A 19,107-nucleotide genomic window follows, 5' to 3' on the forward strand; every position below is an offset into this window, starting at 1 on the left:
GGGTGTTTGCAAAGTGGGTGGCTTCTCCCCCCCCCCATGCCGTTATGGGTGGGAAACACTCCGTAGAGTGCGCTCTGCCCGCAGCAGCGTTGGGTGAAGTTGTGCACCTGCCAACCAGCTGGCATGGAAGGAGGGGATGGGAGCGTGGAAGCAACGGGTCTATGGGCGAGAGAGTGAGAGAGAGAGTGCACACACGAAGGGACTAGGCCAGGGCTCAGCAAACTTTTTCAGCAGGGGGCCGGTCCACTGTCCCTCAGACCTAGTGGGGGGCCGGACTATATTTTGAAGATGAAAAACCGAACGAATTCCTATGCCCCACAAATAACCCAGAGATGCATTTTAAATAAAAGCACACATTCTACTCATGTAAAAACACGCTGACTCCCAGACCGTCCACGGGCTGGATTGAGAAGGTGATTGGGCCGGATCCGGCCCCCGGGCCTTAGTTTGCCTACCCATGGACTAGGTGGATGGTCTCTCCGGCTCCTCTGGGCTCCTGAAAGACACAAGCAGGAGATTCCCTGCGTCGCTAGTGCATGTGATTGGTGGCTGTGTCAAGTGCTGTTTTCGACTGGCTGCCATTGTGGTGGAGACAATTGGTGTAAGTCTGTGATGGTGTTGAACGATTTTATGGAACCCTCCCCCCCAAAAAGCTCAACAACTCAGGACAATTCCCTTCCCCCCAGAAGCTCTTAGTGGCTCTTAGTACCAGCCCTCCAGTGCACCTTCTGGAAAAAGTGTATTTCCAAGGTTTGACGGCTCATAATACTACTTTTTTGGGACTAATACCAGTGCTTTTTTTCTGTGAGGACACAGGGGGATGCAAACCCCTAAACATTTTGTGAATTTAATGGGAGAGGAAATTCACTGTATTTAATTTCCCCAATTAGAACTGTATTTATTTCCCCCGATGGTGATTTTCTTGAGTCAAAATGAGAGTATCCCTAAACATTTTTAATAGAAAAAAGCACTGAGTTATACCCTAAAATTATATATCAATGGAAAGGGTTACATTTTCCCTAATGTATGAGTAGTTTTTTTCTAAACTAAAACCTCAGTATTCAGGTTAAATTGCCGTGTTGGCACTTTGCGTTAAATAAGTGGGTTTTGGGTTGCAGTTTGGGCACTTGGTCTCTAAAAGGTTTGCCACCACTGCCCTAAGCCATCAAGAGCACAGGGTTCATCTGGTTGGGCTGGACTCCATCTCTCATCAGCATCGCCCGGCATGGCCAATGGTTAGGGATGATGGGAGCCGTAGTCCAACAATGGCTACAGGTTCTCAGGGTGGGGCAAGCAGTTCCTCTGGTTCCTTCTGCTGACCACAGTAATATATCTACAAATATTTATCTAGGCAGCCATCACAGCGACATCAGAATAATACTAAGCGGCACTAGCTTTTCTAAAGGTGGCTGTGACTATAAACAGTCATATGCCATGGGGCTAATTTTCGAATTCCTGTGCTACTGGGATTCCTGGTTGGAGGAAGGAATTAGGTAGGTCAAACATCTATCAGCACACAACTTAACAAGTCCACCATTATTCCCAACTACTGCCTTTTGCTGTCGGACAAGGAAAATTGTGTTACCTTCCTTATTTCTCTATTTGTGTTGGCAACCAGGAAATTAGGAGTCAAATTTGTGGCTCAGCTCTGAGTATCTTTTATCTTTGTTATGGCTTATAGCCAAACAAATAAAACTGTTACTATTCTATTCTGTAAAATAATTCTGAAAGGACTCCACAGCTGCACCTTTCAAGTCTAACAAGACATTATTTTTTTAATGGAAAGGACAGAAAATTTTGAAGGTAATTATACATTACTGTGTAAAAGGGGGCTGCAAAAGATTGACCTCCTGCAATCTTTAAAAAACAAAGTTAATTATACTATGAACTGTACATTGAAAAATTTAGGGTATACAATATTAATTGTTTTTCTTTTATAATGTAAGAAACCACAAGGCTTTCTATTTAGGCCCTGGTTTGAAAAACGTCACTTTTTTGCACCTTGTGCTCCACATCTCTATAGGAACTGATCTCCTAGAGCAGTGTTCCCCAACCTTGGGTCTCCAGCTGTTTTCGGACTACAATTCCCATCATCCTTGACCACTGGTCTTGCTAGCGAGGGATGATGTGAGTTGTAGTCCAAAAACAGCTGAAGACCCAAGGTTGGGGAACACTGTCCTAGAGGATGGGCTTTCTTGGTGTCTTTGGTGAAGTGCCCAAGGAGGTTAACAGCATTAAAAATGTGTTTGAGATGAACGTCTGCACAGTGTAGGTTGACGGATATTGAGAAGGCATAACTAAGCTACAGCAAAAAGTTCACTTTTTTCCCTAGGCTATGCTGTATGGAAGATGTTGGTCACAGGCTGAGTCTTTAATATGTTTAACATATAGAACACAAACATAATTTTATTGACAAACATACAACAAAAAAATGCTATGCCCAGACATACATTCTGCAAGCAAGTTGGTAGCATTTCTTTTCTGAAATGACAGACCATCGTACAAGAAAACTATTATACCAGAACCCTTTTCGTCGAGCCCTTTTTCACAAAGAAATATTTTTTGTTATCTAGGGCTACAATTTTTGGTTCAAATGAAAGTTCATCGTTCATGAACATTTCATGTTAGCGAGCAGCATTCTGGCTGGAAAAGACCTCAATAATAACTTTCACAGACCTCTTCTCCTCCAAGTTAATATAGTTGCCAAACCAGCTCCTAACAATTATTGCTTAAGGATAACGACTTTCCTTGCACTGACTGCAGGCTAGCTGCAGTGCTAGACTAACACCCCACATTACTTTATTGGCATCTAGGTCACCAGCTTCTCTTTCTTGAGAATTCACTACATTACACATGGTACCTGGAATTATATATATATCTGACATATTTGTATCATGTATTAAAAGGCCTCGGATGATTTGAAGCTACATAGTGCCTTGCTAGTGTTATTTGCTAAATGCAATTAGACCCGCTCCAAAACAAATAATTCCTTATTTTAAGAGTTTCTTTGTAGAAGGGCTCCTTTGACCCTCAGGTCAGAGTTAAGAACTGCTCAGGCAGCTTTGAATTAAGTTGTTTCTGAACCACCTGTGATTTGGGAAAGAGCCAAGTAAAATTTAACTGTTAACAGGTTAACTGTTAAGGAGTGTTTTAAATACCTAGAATTCTCAGTACATGCTCCAAACCAGCAGTGATGAACATTTGACTTGTGAGTCTAATTAGGCCCAGCAGTTAGGCCCACGTGGCTGTTTCCTTCTAAGGCAGCCCCACCTCTGACATCGTATACAATAGTGTTTTCCAAACTTTTCATGTTGGTGACACGCTTTTTAGACATGCATCGTTTCACGACACAGTAATTCAGTTCTACTAGCAAATCGAACGTTAAACTAACCCCTCTCCAGCCCTGGGAGGAGTGTGGGGAGTGACACACAGATTGAAAAGCTCTGATATACAACATCAGGTGTATCGTAGATAAAGATATGACTGCAAGAGAACAATTGGAAGCCTGAAAATATGATCCTGATTGCTCTTTGGCAAGTGGGGCTTGTGTTTATTGTTCCTAAAATTTGGTGCTAAACGCAATCCCTGCTGGGATTGGTCCCAAGTGGAGTTTAGGAAAGTGGAGAAGGAAGTCAGTATTCATCAGCGGTGACTTCAAGTCCTATGTGGACTGGCTGGGAATTTCCTTTGCAGTGCACAAGCCACATCACAAAGGAAAAAGTGGGCCACATTGATGACAGGAGACTGACAGGTGACCAAAGTGACCTCCTGCGAGTGGGGGAGTGAAGGCTCTGTCTTGCTAGGCTTAAAAGGTTCCTCACCTCTGCTGCAATCATTAGTTAAACATTCATATTCTGCTCTGACGAATTATGTGTCAACTACTTTCAAAACAGACAGAATATAGATTAGAACCTGGGTTTCTGCTAACACTGAGGAAGCAGGGGATATATTTATAAGATGCATGGATTTTTAAACTACCAAGATGGCAACATTTTACCGTTTTCACTATGGAAAGAAATGATGTATGATTCATCACCTCACGCATACTAACACTCGCTGTCGGGGGTTTGATCCATTTGAATAAACCATGCTTCTTTGCCATCTAAGCTGTGCTGGAGTCATCGTATCTCTTACCATGAGGCTGGAGCCCTTGAGCAGCCAGCCACAAGCCTTCCCTTCTAGATGTGACAGTGCCATTTCAGACGGCACTGACCCCAGAAGGCAGCAGCTGTGAATGGTCATTAGCTGTTGGTATTTCAGAAGCACAAACGGCTCGTACTTGTGATTTCATACTGAAATCCTGTAGGAAATTGGAGTGAGAGAGATTCTGGATGACCCCTGGGCAAAATCCACAAGTCACATGTCTGATGGCATGTCACAAGCTGCACAGGCTTTTGAAATAACTGGAACTAATGAACATCCAAATTGGATCCATGTAAAAAGGCTGGGTCCTCAAAAGATCCCTGTTATTGATCATTGTGGCCTGCCCTACTTAGTCTATGTATGTCAGTCTGCTGGAAGTTTAGACATGCTTGGCTCCCAGGGAGCTGAATTCTCTGCTGGTACAACCTCCAGGCTGGTTTTCTACCTCTCCCTCTGTCCTCCTATCAGAGGGACAGGTTTTCCTTACCATCTGTGTGCTAAAAATGTTTTCATTTATTAAAAGCCAACATGGTTATAAAACCACCCAGACTGACAGTTTTCATGCAGAGATCCGGTCTGCTGCCAGTTCTGAATAGTTAAAATATGACCAACCTGTCTGTATATGAGATGCTTATTATAATCTGCTTAATTATATGGGTACCTGCAGCCAGCTGTTCCACAACCCTGTGTGCGTTTACAAGGCATCAGCTCCCTTGAAATATTAAGGATTGCAAGCCTGAGATTGCACCGACCCCATTATCATTCATGACCAGCAGAGTGAAAAAGTAAACAGAAAAAGAAGTCATGACTGCATAAACAGACCCAATGAGTGCAATTAAGAGTAAATAAAGGTCATGATACATCCATTCAAAGCTGCATTAACTGTGCACATCCTTGCCCTAATAAGGAGGTTAACAACTTAGCTTTTTTAATATAGAAAAAAACTTCATCCATTCTCCCATTCCTAAAAAAAAAGGGCACATAACTTTTCTGACGAGTAAAGGGGACCCATTTGCCTAAAGTCACAACTCTTGGAGAATACAATTATAGCACAGTCATGTATATTCATAGGTCATTGTTACCTTTGGCTCTTAGTAAAGAAGTGGGCTCCTATCAGCAAATTAACTATCAAGGGGACTCAAGTCTGAAACAAGCAGGCAGAGCTGTGTAAAAATCAGGACAGGGCCTTTAAACAACAACATACTCCCTAGGATAACAAATGTAGATAAAAATTGAAAATGATTTAGAAATTGATAGCGTTAACCCCGGGGTAACATCTTTCGAAGTAATTTGCTAAAAACATGCCCAAAGCTATTGATGTTAGATTGTTACATTTCTATCTCTTCCATCATTCAATGATCTCCCTTGACAACAACCATCACAATAACTCTGCTAGGCAGTCAAAGCTGTTTTCCTCTACACCCAGGACCATTTTTCTAGCCATGGCGGCTCTCCAAACAAAAACTCACAACTCTGGGAGACACTTCAATGTGTTTCCACACCAACACTCTAGACTGATTAGCTCACATCCAACAGTCTAGCTAGTTACAAGTGTGTGTGTCTGTGGGGCAGGGGGCAGGATAACAGCAAGTATGACATTTTATTTTTCACTCTCTTTTTTTCTATAGAAATTTGGCTACTATTTGTTCCTTACACTGGCAACAACAAAAGCACAGCACCCACAACAGAAAAACTGAAAGATGCCTATTTGTTATAAATCCATTTTTTGTCACTGTTTTCTCGTTTAACAATTCAGGTTCTTAAAATATGTTTGCTGAATATGATGCTGATGGGACAAAACTTAAGAGAGGTACAAATTGTGGGTAACTAAGTTAACTGAACTTGAGCCCACTGAAATTAGTGAGACACACTTAAGTTCTGACTTGCGTGCCCCACTTATTTCAATGGAATCTAAGTTCAAGTATCTTAGTCTTGATCCATAATGGGTCTTAAACCGAGATTATTTCGTTATTTTTTTCCTTTCCTTCTGCTGTCTAGTATCTGAACCACTATTTTAAGAATGCCAGCTCTCTCAAGAATGCATCAAATTTGCATAGACAGGATATCCTGTCCATATTCCCTTGCTTGCAGAGCCAGCAGCCCCTCACCCCTTTTTGATCACCCTCCCTTGTGGAGTGTTCCCTCAGCCTCCTCCCTCTCCCCTCTGGCCAAAGATGAATGTGAGGTAAATAGTCACACAAGGAGGGAGGTAGACATGCGAGAGGGCATCAGGGGCGGAAAGGAAGGAGAGGGACAGAGGCCTGTGTTGCCCTTGGCACCCCTGACTCTCATTCAAGGCACCCCAGGGTGCTATGGCACACTGGTCGAAAACCACTGGTTTATGGGATTATCATTGCCTGCCATGCTCTTGTGTTTACATGGAGGGTTTGGTGAATCCAGGCAACTGCCACTTTCTTCAACTGGTTCCCTTTCTCTGAAGACATCCCCCCACAACCAATGCTGGTGTGCCCCACATTGGGAAACTCACATTGAAAGCAGTCAACAGAAAGAAGTCTTACCTGAACCGTTTTTCAAGTATCCATTGGCATCCACTGTGGTATACATAATGTAAGGTCCAGGCTGATTCACACCGAAGGGCTGGAATGAAAGATAATGACTTGGATTATTTCCCCTTTTCTTTTCAAAGCTTAAAAATCAGCAAAGGAAAAAAAAACACCCCACCATGAAATGACTGCAGACTCATTTTGATGTGCGCAATATTGGGAACTCTACAATGATTTATTGTTGATATTCTGAGACTAGAATACAATTTTGTTTTCATGTGGCAAATAACCACGAGGGGTGCCTACCCTTCCCTACCAAACTAACAATACGGCTGTCAATTTGCTCCTGTACGTGCTCTTCTGAATGTACTGTGATTGCAAAGAGAAGACAGCAGTTCCAAAGCAACCCAGCACTAACCTAGTCATTGTGTTCTGACGTCGATTTGAACGAGCATAAGAGCATTTAAAGTTGCAAGTCCAATCTGGTGTGGGAAAAGGAATGTTTGGAGTTCTTTTTAGCCAATGATGCAGAAAACAGCAAATGTTTCCAGGGAAGATACTTATTCTCATCAGCTAATGCAAGTCTAAAAGATGAGTGACTGCAGGCTGACAGTTGATAAGAAGAGCAGATGCCAGGAAAAGGGCTTATGCAAGTTGAAAAACACAATGGTTGTGCAACCATTTCCCAGGCTTTTTATTAGTGGGCCTCTCTCTTTTAGCACTGGAAGGGGTACCATGGAGTCCGCTTTTGCTTTATTCAAGTCTGCCACTCCATTCGTCTCCTGAGCATCACTTTGGTTACACAATTTCACCTTGTTGTGACTTGCTCAATCATGTTCTGCTCAAGCTTCTCCTACATATCTTTTAAATGTGTCCATTTCTCCTTTCTGTCTGTTTTATCTTCTTTCACCTTTTTGGTCTTCTCAGTCTTTCTACCTGGTCACCCACCACCTATCTTATTTCTGAGTCCAGAATTTCAATCACTGTCATCTACCGGGACATATTTTTCATAGCTACCCCTTGCCAGTGAAATACTCTCTAGCTCAGGTGTAGGGAACCTGTGGCCCCTTCAGTTGCTGCTGGGCTGCCATCATCCCTGACCATTGGCTATGCAAGGTGGGAATAATGGGGCCTGGAATCTAGTAGCATCTGGAGGGCCACAGTTTCCCCACCCCAGCACTGCCTGATAACATCTGCTTTGCTCCATCCACAACCATCCTTAAATACTTCTCTTGGCTCAGGCCTTCCTTCCCATGATTTGCTTCATTTACCGCTTCCCTTTCCTACCTCCTTTCTTTATATAGATACAGTGGTACCTCTGATTAGGTACTTAATTCATTCCGGAGGTCCGTTCTTAACCTGAAACTGTTCTTAACCTGAAGCACCTCTTTAGCTAATGGGGCCTCCTGCTGCTGCCACGCCGCCAGAGCACAAATTCTGTTCTCATCCTGAAGCAAAGTTCTTAACCCGAGGTACTATTTCTGGGTTAGCGGAGTCTGTAACCTGAAGCATATGTAACCTGAAGCGTATGTAACCTGAGGTACCACTGTAATGTATTTTCTTTAAACTGTAAACCTGTGGGCAAGAAGTTGCCCATATTAAGATGCCAAATCTGTCTTTGGTGCTTAACAATATGCAGTATCAGATGCTATCTGTCTGTGGGTCTGATATTTTAGTTCCCCAGGTGGAACTTTGCAGTCTGCATATGGCCATGCAGTACACACCAATTTATTGAATATCAATACAGCTTTAATGCTCCAAATGATCTGTTTACAGGGTGAGCATTTCTAGGGCTTGCCGTCACACCTCCCCCAACCCAAGAGCTTTGTAGGCATGGGGATTCTGGTGCATTTATCGTATTCACTTAAGGCAGCGTTGCTTGGTACTATAAATAAATTATTCTGAAGTCAAAATCATTATGAACTTCACATATGCCTCCTAGGGAGATTAATACAAACGTGGATACAAGTCAGAAGGACAAAGCATATGGGAAAGAGAACATTCCTCATCCCCCCCTCCCCAAGTGTCAAGATTCGGTACCTTTGGGAAGGGAGAATAAAGAACAAGGCAAACCGTTCAAGAAGATTTGGATCCTCAAACAAACTCCAAAGGAGATAAGTGAGAGGCAAATGTTTCAACTACAGCGTGCCTTGGGGAACCCAGCTGTCAAGCGAGTCAGTCTGAAAGGAGCGCTCACAAATTGGGCCTTGCTGACATGCCTTTCAAAATTATTGCTTTAAAATTTTTGCTCAAGGCTTATTATTCAGAGGCTTCATTGCACACGATAGAACATGGTCAATGAAAAAGGCAGAGCAAACTTTGCAAAGTTTCATGCTGGATAACCAGCGCTGTGATTTAGCAAGCACTTTTACATGTGCACAGGTGCTCAATGGAGCCTGCATGTGCACTGGGGCTTTCTCTCCATCTCCCGTGGTGGAAAAGGCAGCCCACTCACTGCCCACCTTGCACTGTGGGCTGATTTTAAAATCTGGGTGCCTGTTAAGTGTCATTGTGTGACAAAGTGAGTGGGGGGGGGAATAGGATGCTGAAGGGGAGCGGGGAGTTCAGAATGCATAAGAAAACAAAGGACCAAGAAAGCAAAGCATAACTTTACGAAAACCAAGCCTTATGTGGAAAGGTTGAGGGAGCTGGGTATGTTTAGCCTGGAGAAGAGAAGACTTAGAGGTGGTATGATAGCCTTCTTCAAATATCTGAAGGGCTGTCATATGGAAGATGGAGCAATCTTGTTTTCTGCTGCTCCAAAGGGCAGGACCTAAACCAATGGATTCAAATGACAAGAAAGGAGACTCCAACTAAAGATTAGGAAGAGCTTTCTGAGGGTAGGAGCTGTCTGACAGTTAATGGACTACTTTGAAAGTTGGTGGACTCTCATTTGTTGAGAGTTATTACAGAGGTTGGGTAGCTTTATTGGTCAGGGATTTTTTAGCTGTGATTCCTAAACTGCTAGGGTTGGACTAGATGACCCTCATGGTCCCTTCTAACTATCATTCTATTAACATTTTGGAGCCTTGCTTCTAATCTCTTGGCAGAAGTCTTGAAGCCTTCCTCCACTTTTTCCATATGGGCAAGATCTTGCAGACTGCCTGAGGAATGGAGATAGTGGACTTTGAACTCTACATACAACTGAATTAAAAGTTAAGCTGCTCTCATCCAGGAAGAAGTGTACTGGGTTATCATAATAGCACTTAGCATGCAAGATATGGGGGTAAAACTATCCTCCCCTATCTCTGTCTATTGCCTTTTAGATTAAGGACACCAAATCATTTCAGTAACAACAACCTTTAGCAGCATACTTACCGTTATCTTTCGCGGACAGTCATTGGAACAAAGACCGCTGAGCACTGTGGATAAACAATGGGGAGGAGTCCAATGGTTATCTATGCTGTTAACAGGCTTGTTCTATACACATCTCCCTGCAATCTTATAATTGTCACTGCTTCATGCTCAATTTGCACATCCAAGTCAAGTTGCCTTTTCTTTATAAAGGCTCCTAAAAATTTTAATTACTGTTGTTTATCTCACAGTAACGTTTTTTTAAAAAACATTATTGATTTGTCCAAATTATGCTGCTTCACATAATGAAGGCATTAATTAGGTAATCACTGTTCTATCACACCTATTTCTTGTCTGGGTGACGTGATGCCAAATATAGACTCAATATTCATGTAAGAACGAAAACAAATTAAAATGCATGCTAAAAATAGAGGTTCCTCAGGCTTATTTTTTTCAACTCTTGATTCAATATTCCATTTATTGTTTCTCATCATTTAGCCAGCCTTCCACCAAACAGCTCAAAGAGTGACATACAAGGAAATCTCCTGTTTTATTTTCACAACCATCCTGCAAGGCTGTGGGTTGTAAAAAAGGTGATTCATTAATTTAAGAGAACTACCATCAATTCTTGGATAGGTCAAGGATTTATTTTAACTTCATTCTTATCTTAAATAAGAAGTATATTTGCTCATGTTTAATGTTACATTAACAGCCATTTTATATGTATTATTTGCAATGGTCTATGAGCATGAACAAATAATATTCTACATTATCCTTACAACCACTCTGCAAAGCAGAGTAGGCTGAGAGACAGACGGAGACAGAGACACACAGTCACTATTCCAAGGTCATCCACTGAGCTTTGTGCCTAAGTGAAAATTTGAACCCAGGTTTCTTCTGATCAAAGCCCAGCAACCTGCAATACAGCAATATTATGTTAAAACACTGGAACACATCAGTGTTTTTGTACCACACAGCAACGTTTTATAAATGGGTTTGTGTGCTTCATCATTTGGAAGGAAAAGCCCCAACTAAAAAGAAAAAACTGAGCAAACTTATGGAGAAACGAAGCAGCCTCTGTTTAAGAAGCCTATCTATGCATCCAGGAAGCAGGTCACGGTAGGCTGAGTAGAAAATGCTGCTGGAAAAATGTTTGGAAGATCTGGGTTAAATACTGGCTCAACCACAGACTGCCTCTCTGATTTAGCCTCACCACCTGTAATATGAAAAGGTGTCCATTTACTTTTGAAGAGCACAGTGAAAGGATGAGCACGGCGCTGACTTGATCATATAGACCAGTGTTTCCCAACCTTTTTTGGGCAAAGGCACACTTGTTTGATGAAAAAAATCTTGAGGCACACCACCATTACAGCCCCGTGACGTCAGCGCGCAGCGTCACGCCGGGAGGGAAGGGCGCCGGGGCGCTGCTGCTGCTGCTGCCGCCGCCGCTCCCGGCAGGCATGGGCCCAGCTGAGGCGGCGGCGGCTGTTGTGGTGGTGGCGGCGATAGCGGGCGGAGGAGGGGGCGGCGGCGGGGCCGAGGTGGCCGGCGGCGGCGGGGGAGGCGGCGGCGGGTGGAGCAGGAGGGCGGCCGAGGCCGGTGAGAGAGTAGGGTTGCCAGGGGCTTGAGGAGCCGTCGCCGGGAGTTGCTGCTGCTGTTGTTGCTGCTGCTGCCCGGACATGCCGGCCTCCTCCTCGTCCGCTGTCTCGCGCTCCTCCCTTTTGCGCACGCTGCCCCGCTGCCGCCCCATTGGCCGGGTCCTGTCAGCTGATCCTGTGTTATTTCCTGTGTGTGTGTGTGAGGGGAGAATGGAGAGAGAAACCTCGGCACCACCACCGCGGAGCCGCCCCCGGCTCGACGCGGATCCTCGCCGCCGCCGCCCCGCCTCTCGCCGCCCGACTCGCCCGCCTCCCTCCCACGGCACACCAGGCAACGTCTCGCGGCACACTAGTGTGCCACGGAACACCGGTTGGGAAACACTGATATAGACCACAAAGCACTTAAAAATAAAGCTTTATAAAAGCGTATTTGTCTCTTGCTTCCAAGCTTGTAATAGGCACAACCTTAGGTCTCATCTGCAATAGAAGAGTGCCATTTTATCACTCCTAAACACAGATGTTAAAAAATTCTATCAGTTTGGGGGCGGGGAGGAGCAGAGAGGTAATGAATGCCTGAGAAAACAGCTTACTGATCATGGAAAATGAAGAAAGGGCTTGTTGTCAGCAGGCTACCAACTCACATCTCTTTCACTTTCTCCTTCCTTCCCTGCCCCTTAATACCTCCAAGAACATCTGCTCCTGAAAGCACTTCATCCTTCTGCCAAGATTTAAAGCTAGTTCAACCATGTAGCACGCTGTGATTAAGCAGCCAATTCCTTAATAACTTAGTGCCAAAGCTGGGCATTTCTGGGAAAAAAAAGTTTGCCCTCTACAAAACTGCTCTTTTAAAAGTAATTGGTGGGTTTGCAATTTTAGTTGCAAAAATACCCACAAAAAAACCATGAATGCCGCTTCAGAGGGAAACAATGGAAAATAAAAATGGAAACCAGCAAGTGCATACACCATTATTCTGGACTTTTTATAATTTCCAACTTTGCACAGCATCTTAAATAGGATATTTAGGTCACATTTTTTTTTGCTCAGCAGGTACCCAGAAGAAGAGAAAGCTGTATTTAGCTGAACAATTTCATTACATACTCTGCTGAATTAAGCAATCTTGCATACATAGAACCATGTGAATTCTTTTGCTTTCCCTGTTAAGTGATGTAAGCTAAAGTGATGGCAAAATGGGCTCCTGTGAATGAGGCAAGGAGCTCTCACCATTGTATGCACTGATAAAGTTGAGCAGGTGCTTAGCCTGGATGGGAGACTTCTGGGGGCTCCATGTAAGCCATGCAGCAGCATATAAATGAAGAGCCCAGGACTGATTTAGCTATTTATCTATTTAACCCATTTGTGCATCACTTGTCACACAATTTGATTCTGGGGTGGTTTGTTTGTTTTTTTACAAAAAACAAAACAAAATGCAGTACACAAAACAATGCAATAAAAATAAGCTAGCACAGAAAAGCAGGAAGTGAAATGCTAATAAATTCAAATGCCTAGGTCAGGCATGTCCAACTCCCAAGAGACTGCGATCTACTCCCAGTATAAAAAACTGGGAGGGTGGAGGAGTGTGTGTGTGGGAGTGGTGGATTGCCCAGAGTTGTTGAGTTTTTTATAGGAGGGAAGTGCCCAGAGGAGTTGAGCTTTTTTGGGTGGGGGGGAGGATTGGACAGAGTTTTTAAGCTCCCCCCCCGTAACTTTTTGTACACGATAAGAATCCCGTGATCTACCAGGATCAGCCGGGGATCTACAGGTAGATCACGATCTACTGGTTGGACATCCCAGGCCCAGGTGAATAAGGTAGTGTTTAAAAGGTAAAGGGACCCCTGACCATTAGGTCCAGTTGTGACCGACTCTGGTTGTGGCGCTCATCTCGCTTTATTGGCCGAGGCAGCCGGCGTACAGCTTCCAGGTCATGTGGCCAGCATGACTAAGCCGCTTCTGGCGAACCAGAGCAGCGCACGGAAACGCCGTTTACCTTCCCGCCGGAGCGGTACCTATTTATCTACTTGCACTTTGACATGCTTTCAAACTGCTAGGTTGGCAGGAGCAGGGACCGAGCAATGGGAGCTCACCCCGTCACGGGCATTTGAATCACCGACCTTCTGATCGGCAAGTCCTAGGCTCTGTGGTTTAACCCACAGTGCCACCCACGTCTCTAAGGTAGTATTTACCTAGCACCTAAAAAAGCAATGTTGGTGCCAGGTAGGTCTAATGAGAGATCGCATTCTATAATTGGGGTGCTGCTGCTGAAAAAGCCCTCAGATTGTCACTCGCCTCACTTCTGATAGTGAAGGTACACAAAGACAGGAATCAACACAGTAGTCAACATAGTGCTTTGCAGACCTTGTTGGATTCCAGCTTCCATCAGTCCCAGCCAGGGGTCAGGAATGATGGCAGCTGAAGTCCAACAACATTTGGAGGACACCACATTGGCTACCCTGACCGGAGAGCATGGGCAGGTGGATAGCATGCACTCCTGTAGGTACCCCAGTTCCAATCTGTTTAGGACTTAAAAGCATTAGAACATTTGTTGGGCTTGGAAGTACAGAGGAAGCCACTAAAACTCTTAAAAGACCACCAAGATATCATCGGAACGAGCTGTTCCCATTCAAATTTCAGCAGTTGTATTCTACACTAGCGTGCAATTTTTGAACAGTCTTCAAAGGCAGCTCCATGTAAAACACATGGCAGTCATCTAACTGGGAGGTTACCAATGCATAGGTAACTGTGGCCTGGGTCCCTTTGTCTAGAAGGGGTTGAGGCTGGCAATCCAGCTGTACTTGGCAAATGGCACCCTGGGCAATTGAAGCTACTTGACAAGCTGGATCTAAGAGAAATGTGTGTGAGTAATATATAGGGAACACTTTCCCCCATATGAACCCACCCATCTTCTTTGCTTCAGGTGGTGGTATACACTCAAAATGCATCCCTGATTTCATCTGCAAAAAACTGAAGGGTAAACTTCTGAAATGTCCCAATGTTTTTTGTTTAATACAATGTTCCTAATGCTTTGGGCTTATCATTTGCTTAAAAATGTTAACTTTATTTCAGTTTAACCTTTAAGTAGCCTAAACGCACCATGAATTATGTTCTCCAGAGGCCGAGGATCAATAGTCCTCATCAGAGTGCCTGGTGATCCAGAGTGTGCCTCTTATTTTATTGAACCAGCTGTGTACTGGAATCACTGCTGCCTACGTACTCTGAAGCAGCAAGCGGTAGATTGTATTGAAATTAATTCTCCGTAGCCCAGATTAAAAGCAACCCAACTCCTGGGCTTTGGACAAAAGCTGCTGAAAGCAGTATTTTACTTTCGTTTACCTTGCATATTTTCCCTTTCTGATTAAAAAGTTTCTGGTGCTCATTAAAAAAAAAAAAAAGACCCTCTAAACTTTTGGCATAGCTCAATACCTTTTCAAATGCAGAATGAAATGAGATGAGAGTGTGTGCGCGCGCATACACACACAAATGTAATGAAGGCTAAATGGCCTCATTTTTACATACAGCCTGAACACTTGCAAGAGAGCTGGTTTATGCTGCTGTGAACACTTCTAATCCCAAATTTTGAAAACAGAGTGGTCTTCATTAATATAGGCATTTTGTTTCCTCTCCCTCCCTCTTGAGCAAGGCTGACTGTGAACCAGTAGCTTCAGGGTTTAAAACCAAATCCTTGAGTCACATAATAATAATAATAATAATAATAATAATAATAATAATAATAATAATAATAATTTATTTATACCCCGCCCATCTGGCTGGGTTTCCCCAGCCACTCTGGGCGGCTTCCAACAAAACACTAAAATACAATAACTTAAGAATTATTACTCAGAAGTATAGGTTACAGAGATCTCAAATAAGCTGTGAAGACTGATAAAAGAAACAAAGGGACAGGTTCACAGCACGATGCAAAGCCACAGCCAGTTTTTAAACAAATCGTGGGTTTTTAAACAAACCGTGGATTACAAAGCTTGGTCATTTAACTGGTTTATTTGAAACCACCATCTTTGGTTTATATGTGGCAAGAAGCCAGATTTTGTGGAAAGTGAAACAAAAGTTTGTTGAAGTCCTCTTCCAAGAGGCTGGTCCGCCAAGCACACTCTGTGCTCAGCTAGTCCTCATCTGCCTGCCTGCCTTCTTACAAGTCTCCTCCTCTTCCTTAGCCTAAGTGTTGTCTTTTATAGAACTCAACAGGGAGCAGGATGCAGGTAGAACAAGAATTTGTTGGCTCTGCCTAATATGGACTCTGCCTGTCCTGGGCTCTGGCTCCACCCACTATCAGCCTCCTTGCCTTCCACCTTAACAGTTCCAATGAACATCAGCCTTCACTGTCCTCCCAGAAGGGCAGGAAGAGGCAAGGGGAGACCGAAAATCCAAGGCTTGCGGAGGTTCCTTCCTGCTCAAGTACAAATCAAGTCCAATAACATTTAAGGGGCAAGAGCAAGCATAATGAAGGAGCCTTCTTAACCATGCTTAGGAGATCGGGAGGGTGTAGCAGGCTTCCAGATCTGGTGTCTTCCAGATGCTTTGGACTACAACTCCCATCAACCCCAGGCTTTGTTGGCTGGGGATGATAGGAGCTGTAGTTCAAAAATATCTGGACAGCTGCACGTTGGGAAAGACTGGCTGATGGGATCACTAACCTCAATCCCCCCCTTCTCCCCTTAATCACAATGAATAAGCATCACCCTTTAACCAGTGCTGAAATCCAGGACGATGTGGCGTTTTATTGCGTACAAAGTATATCACCTTGATACTTTACATTAGTTGGTGGTATACAAACTTTAAAAAAGAATTAAATCAAATAAATTTTAAATACTGTATAAAAGGAAACACATAACAGCAGAAGCATGAGCAAGTTCTGTACTGGAGTAATACACTACAGTGATCTAAATATACAAAACTGGCTAACATATGAGTGGGAGCACTAAAATAAGCAAATAATTTGAATCATATGTTATCAATTAGGTTTTCTTTAACCCAGTTCTCCCACACATAGCATTCCCCTTCTTACACTATTACTATAATACAATCATTTTTCTATTGTTCTTGGTGGGCAACGAGAAACAGAATCAAATTTCCCCTCTAACAGCAATTTGATGTTTTCGTAGCAATCCACTTACCAATGACTTTAACAAAATAGGCATCAGCTTCAAAGTTATTTTTTAATGTGTGGATGGCAAGCTCTGTCTTTGTGCTATCCTTGCTGAGGACAATAATATCCAAGATTCCCTAAAGAAACAACAAAATATCAGTATTCTTTTTTAAAAAAGAGCAGAAACCTGAACATCACTAAAATGCAGTCAATACAATGAAGCAAAAAAATACAATAACTACTGGCAAAAACCATGAGATCACAAAATTAGTTTTCGCTTGAAACAGAGCTTCCAGAATCAGAGCTGTGGGTCAGATCACAGTTGCGAAGAGTTTAATCTATCTATCAAAACACCCACTGAAAATGGTAAATCAGGCTGCAATAAAAGCTTAGCAACAATTTCACTTGTAAAGAAAAGAAAATTGTTTTCAGACGTTGGGGGAAAGAGATATTTTTCATTTAAACATTGAATTTCCCTTTTGGTTTTGAGTACATTGCCCTGGCCACAGTCACACACGTTTTCTCCATACCTGTGCCCACTTTAAGACTGAGCCTCGCAACCTGCAAGGAAGTTGGTTTATGTGCAGCTTTCTGGCTCCTGGGCTGTATTTTGAAAATGAGTGGCCATCACCAATATAGTAGCTAGAGCCACACCAGTTTTGAATTATGAGCATTGCATGTAATAAAGGAAACTTATGTTAAAAACTCTGAATATTCCCATTTAGTGAAATGGAAAGGAAAACAATTCTTTTATAGTTTTACCAAAATGTTGATCTCTTTAAATTCACCAAAATGTTGGGCTTAGGCCAGGGAAGGCAAAAGGGTCCACATACTCCTGCTTTTGGTCAGGGAGAAAAATGAAATAAAAACTGGGTCCCTTTCACCTCTGTCAATGGCACCCTATCCAAAGGACACAGGATAGCACACTCTTGAGTGAAAAACAACAGCACATTTAAGTTCTATGGGATTCATGTCTTCCAAATCCAAGGACTTGGCTAAAGCTATAAATGCCAATTTCAGGCCGGTTTAAAGGAGATGTTGGAACTTCCATTAAACAACTCAAGTCTCGGGTAATACACAATGAAGTATGTCATACTGGTGTTATGGGCACCATAGGGTTGATATGTCCACCCTCATTCTAAAAGCTAAAGGGAAATATAGGAGACACATGGCCAAATGATAAGTTTCCTCTGTGTGTGTTCCTTTTCTGCTCAGTTTTGCACAGATCTAGGCTGCAAGCACCTGCTTTAAGCACAACTTGATGCATTCCAGGCAATGGCATTCCATCCTTCATTATGTTTAACGGGAAACATGTCAGTTTTATGACTTCTCCACAACAGGAAACACTGCTGTGCTAAGCAGATATCAGGCCTGCATTTAACAATGTTTCAAAAGTGTCAAGCCTCACCTCCAGATATTACGGAACATGAAAACGTTTTGAATGACTTATTTGGCAGAAATATGCAGGAAAAATGTGGAGATGTACTTTTCACCCTTGGAGTTTTCAAAGAAACATGTGGCCTTGGGGGGGGGGGAAGGGAATAAGAAATTGTATCTAAAAGAAGGGACTCAGAGTGCCATTGCGATTTGGAGTGAATGGATGTACAGAGGTGGACAAAAGTTTAAAAGTGAGAAATAAAGCTGAGGCCAGGAGAAATCTGGCACTGAATGCAGGGAGCCAGATGCAGTGTCTGTTCATGTACTGTGCAGAAATAAATTATTGTGAATATTTGGCAGTCAGTAGGGGAGAAACTAAGCTGGAACCTTATGATTTATGTTAGCTTAGCTTAGTATACAAATGTCCCCAAATTGCACGGGAGGGTCAAGTCGCTAGGGTTTGAGCAGATCAGCTGTGGTGTGTCCAGCTTAATAGTGCAGTAAACACCCCTTCCTTAACAACTTGGGAATATCGGTTTGCAATATTTAAAGGCAGCATGGTTTCTGGACTAGAAAGATGGACTTGGTCTAGGAAGTAAGAATGCAAGAGCAGCCCTGCTGGATCAAGACCAAAAGACCATCTAGTTCAGAAATGTGAAACCGCTGGATGTTGTTTGACCCCAATTTCCATCAGCCTTAACCAGCATGACCAATGGGCAGGCTTAATGTGGGTTGCATTCCAATGATAGGTTCCCCATCCATGAAGCAGATAATTAGCTGGTTTCCAACAGTAGCCAATCTTAGGCAGTTAGGAAGGTAACACACAAGGCATGAAGGCAACAATGCCTCTTCCTTTCCCATGTTGTTTGTTCTGGCATTCATCATATGCTCTGGGCAACTTGTCTTCTTCGAGCCTGAGATTCTCACCAATAGAAGAACAGACTACTAGCTGGGAGGAAAGACACAAGGATTGTGAAAAAGCAAACCCCTTGTATTTGCTGCATACACACATATGCAGTTCTGGAAGTATATTTTGAATGCCACTTTGGCCTGTAAGTAAAAACTGGATATGAAGAGGCTTTTAGCAAGCAAC

The 19,107-nt window shown here is 43.2% G+C and overlaps 1 protein-coding gene across 1 annotated transcript in view; it reads right to left on the reverse strand.

Moving 5' to 3' along the window:
- ITFG1 (integrin alpha FG-GAP repeat containing 1) overlaps nucleotides 1-19,107 on the reverse strand; it is a 119,711-nt gene that overhangs the window by 25,036 nt on the left and 75,568 nt on the right. Inside the window, exons 12-14 of the mRNA XM_028740229.2 lie at nucleotides 16,666-16,774; nucleotides 9,966-10,009; nucleotides 6,663-6,741 (exon numbers count right to left, since the gene is read on the reverse strand). Coding sequence (XP_028596062.1) covers nucleotides 6,663-6,741; nucleotides 9,966-10,009; nucleotides 16,666-16,774 — 232 coding nt within the window. The remainder of the gene's footprint in view (nucleotides 1-6,662; nucleotides 6,742-9,965; nucleotides 10,010-16,665; nucleotides 16,775-19,107) is intronic.

The sequence above is a fragment of the Podarcis muralis genome, chromosome 7, assembly GCF_964188315.1.
Source record: "Podarcis muralis chromosome 7, rPodMur119.hap1.1, whole genome shotgun sequence".
NCBI classification, from domain to species: Eukaryota; Metazoa; Chordata; class Lepidosauria; order Squamata; family Lacertidae; genus Podarcis; species Podarcis muralis.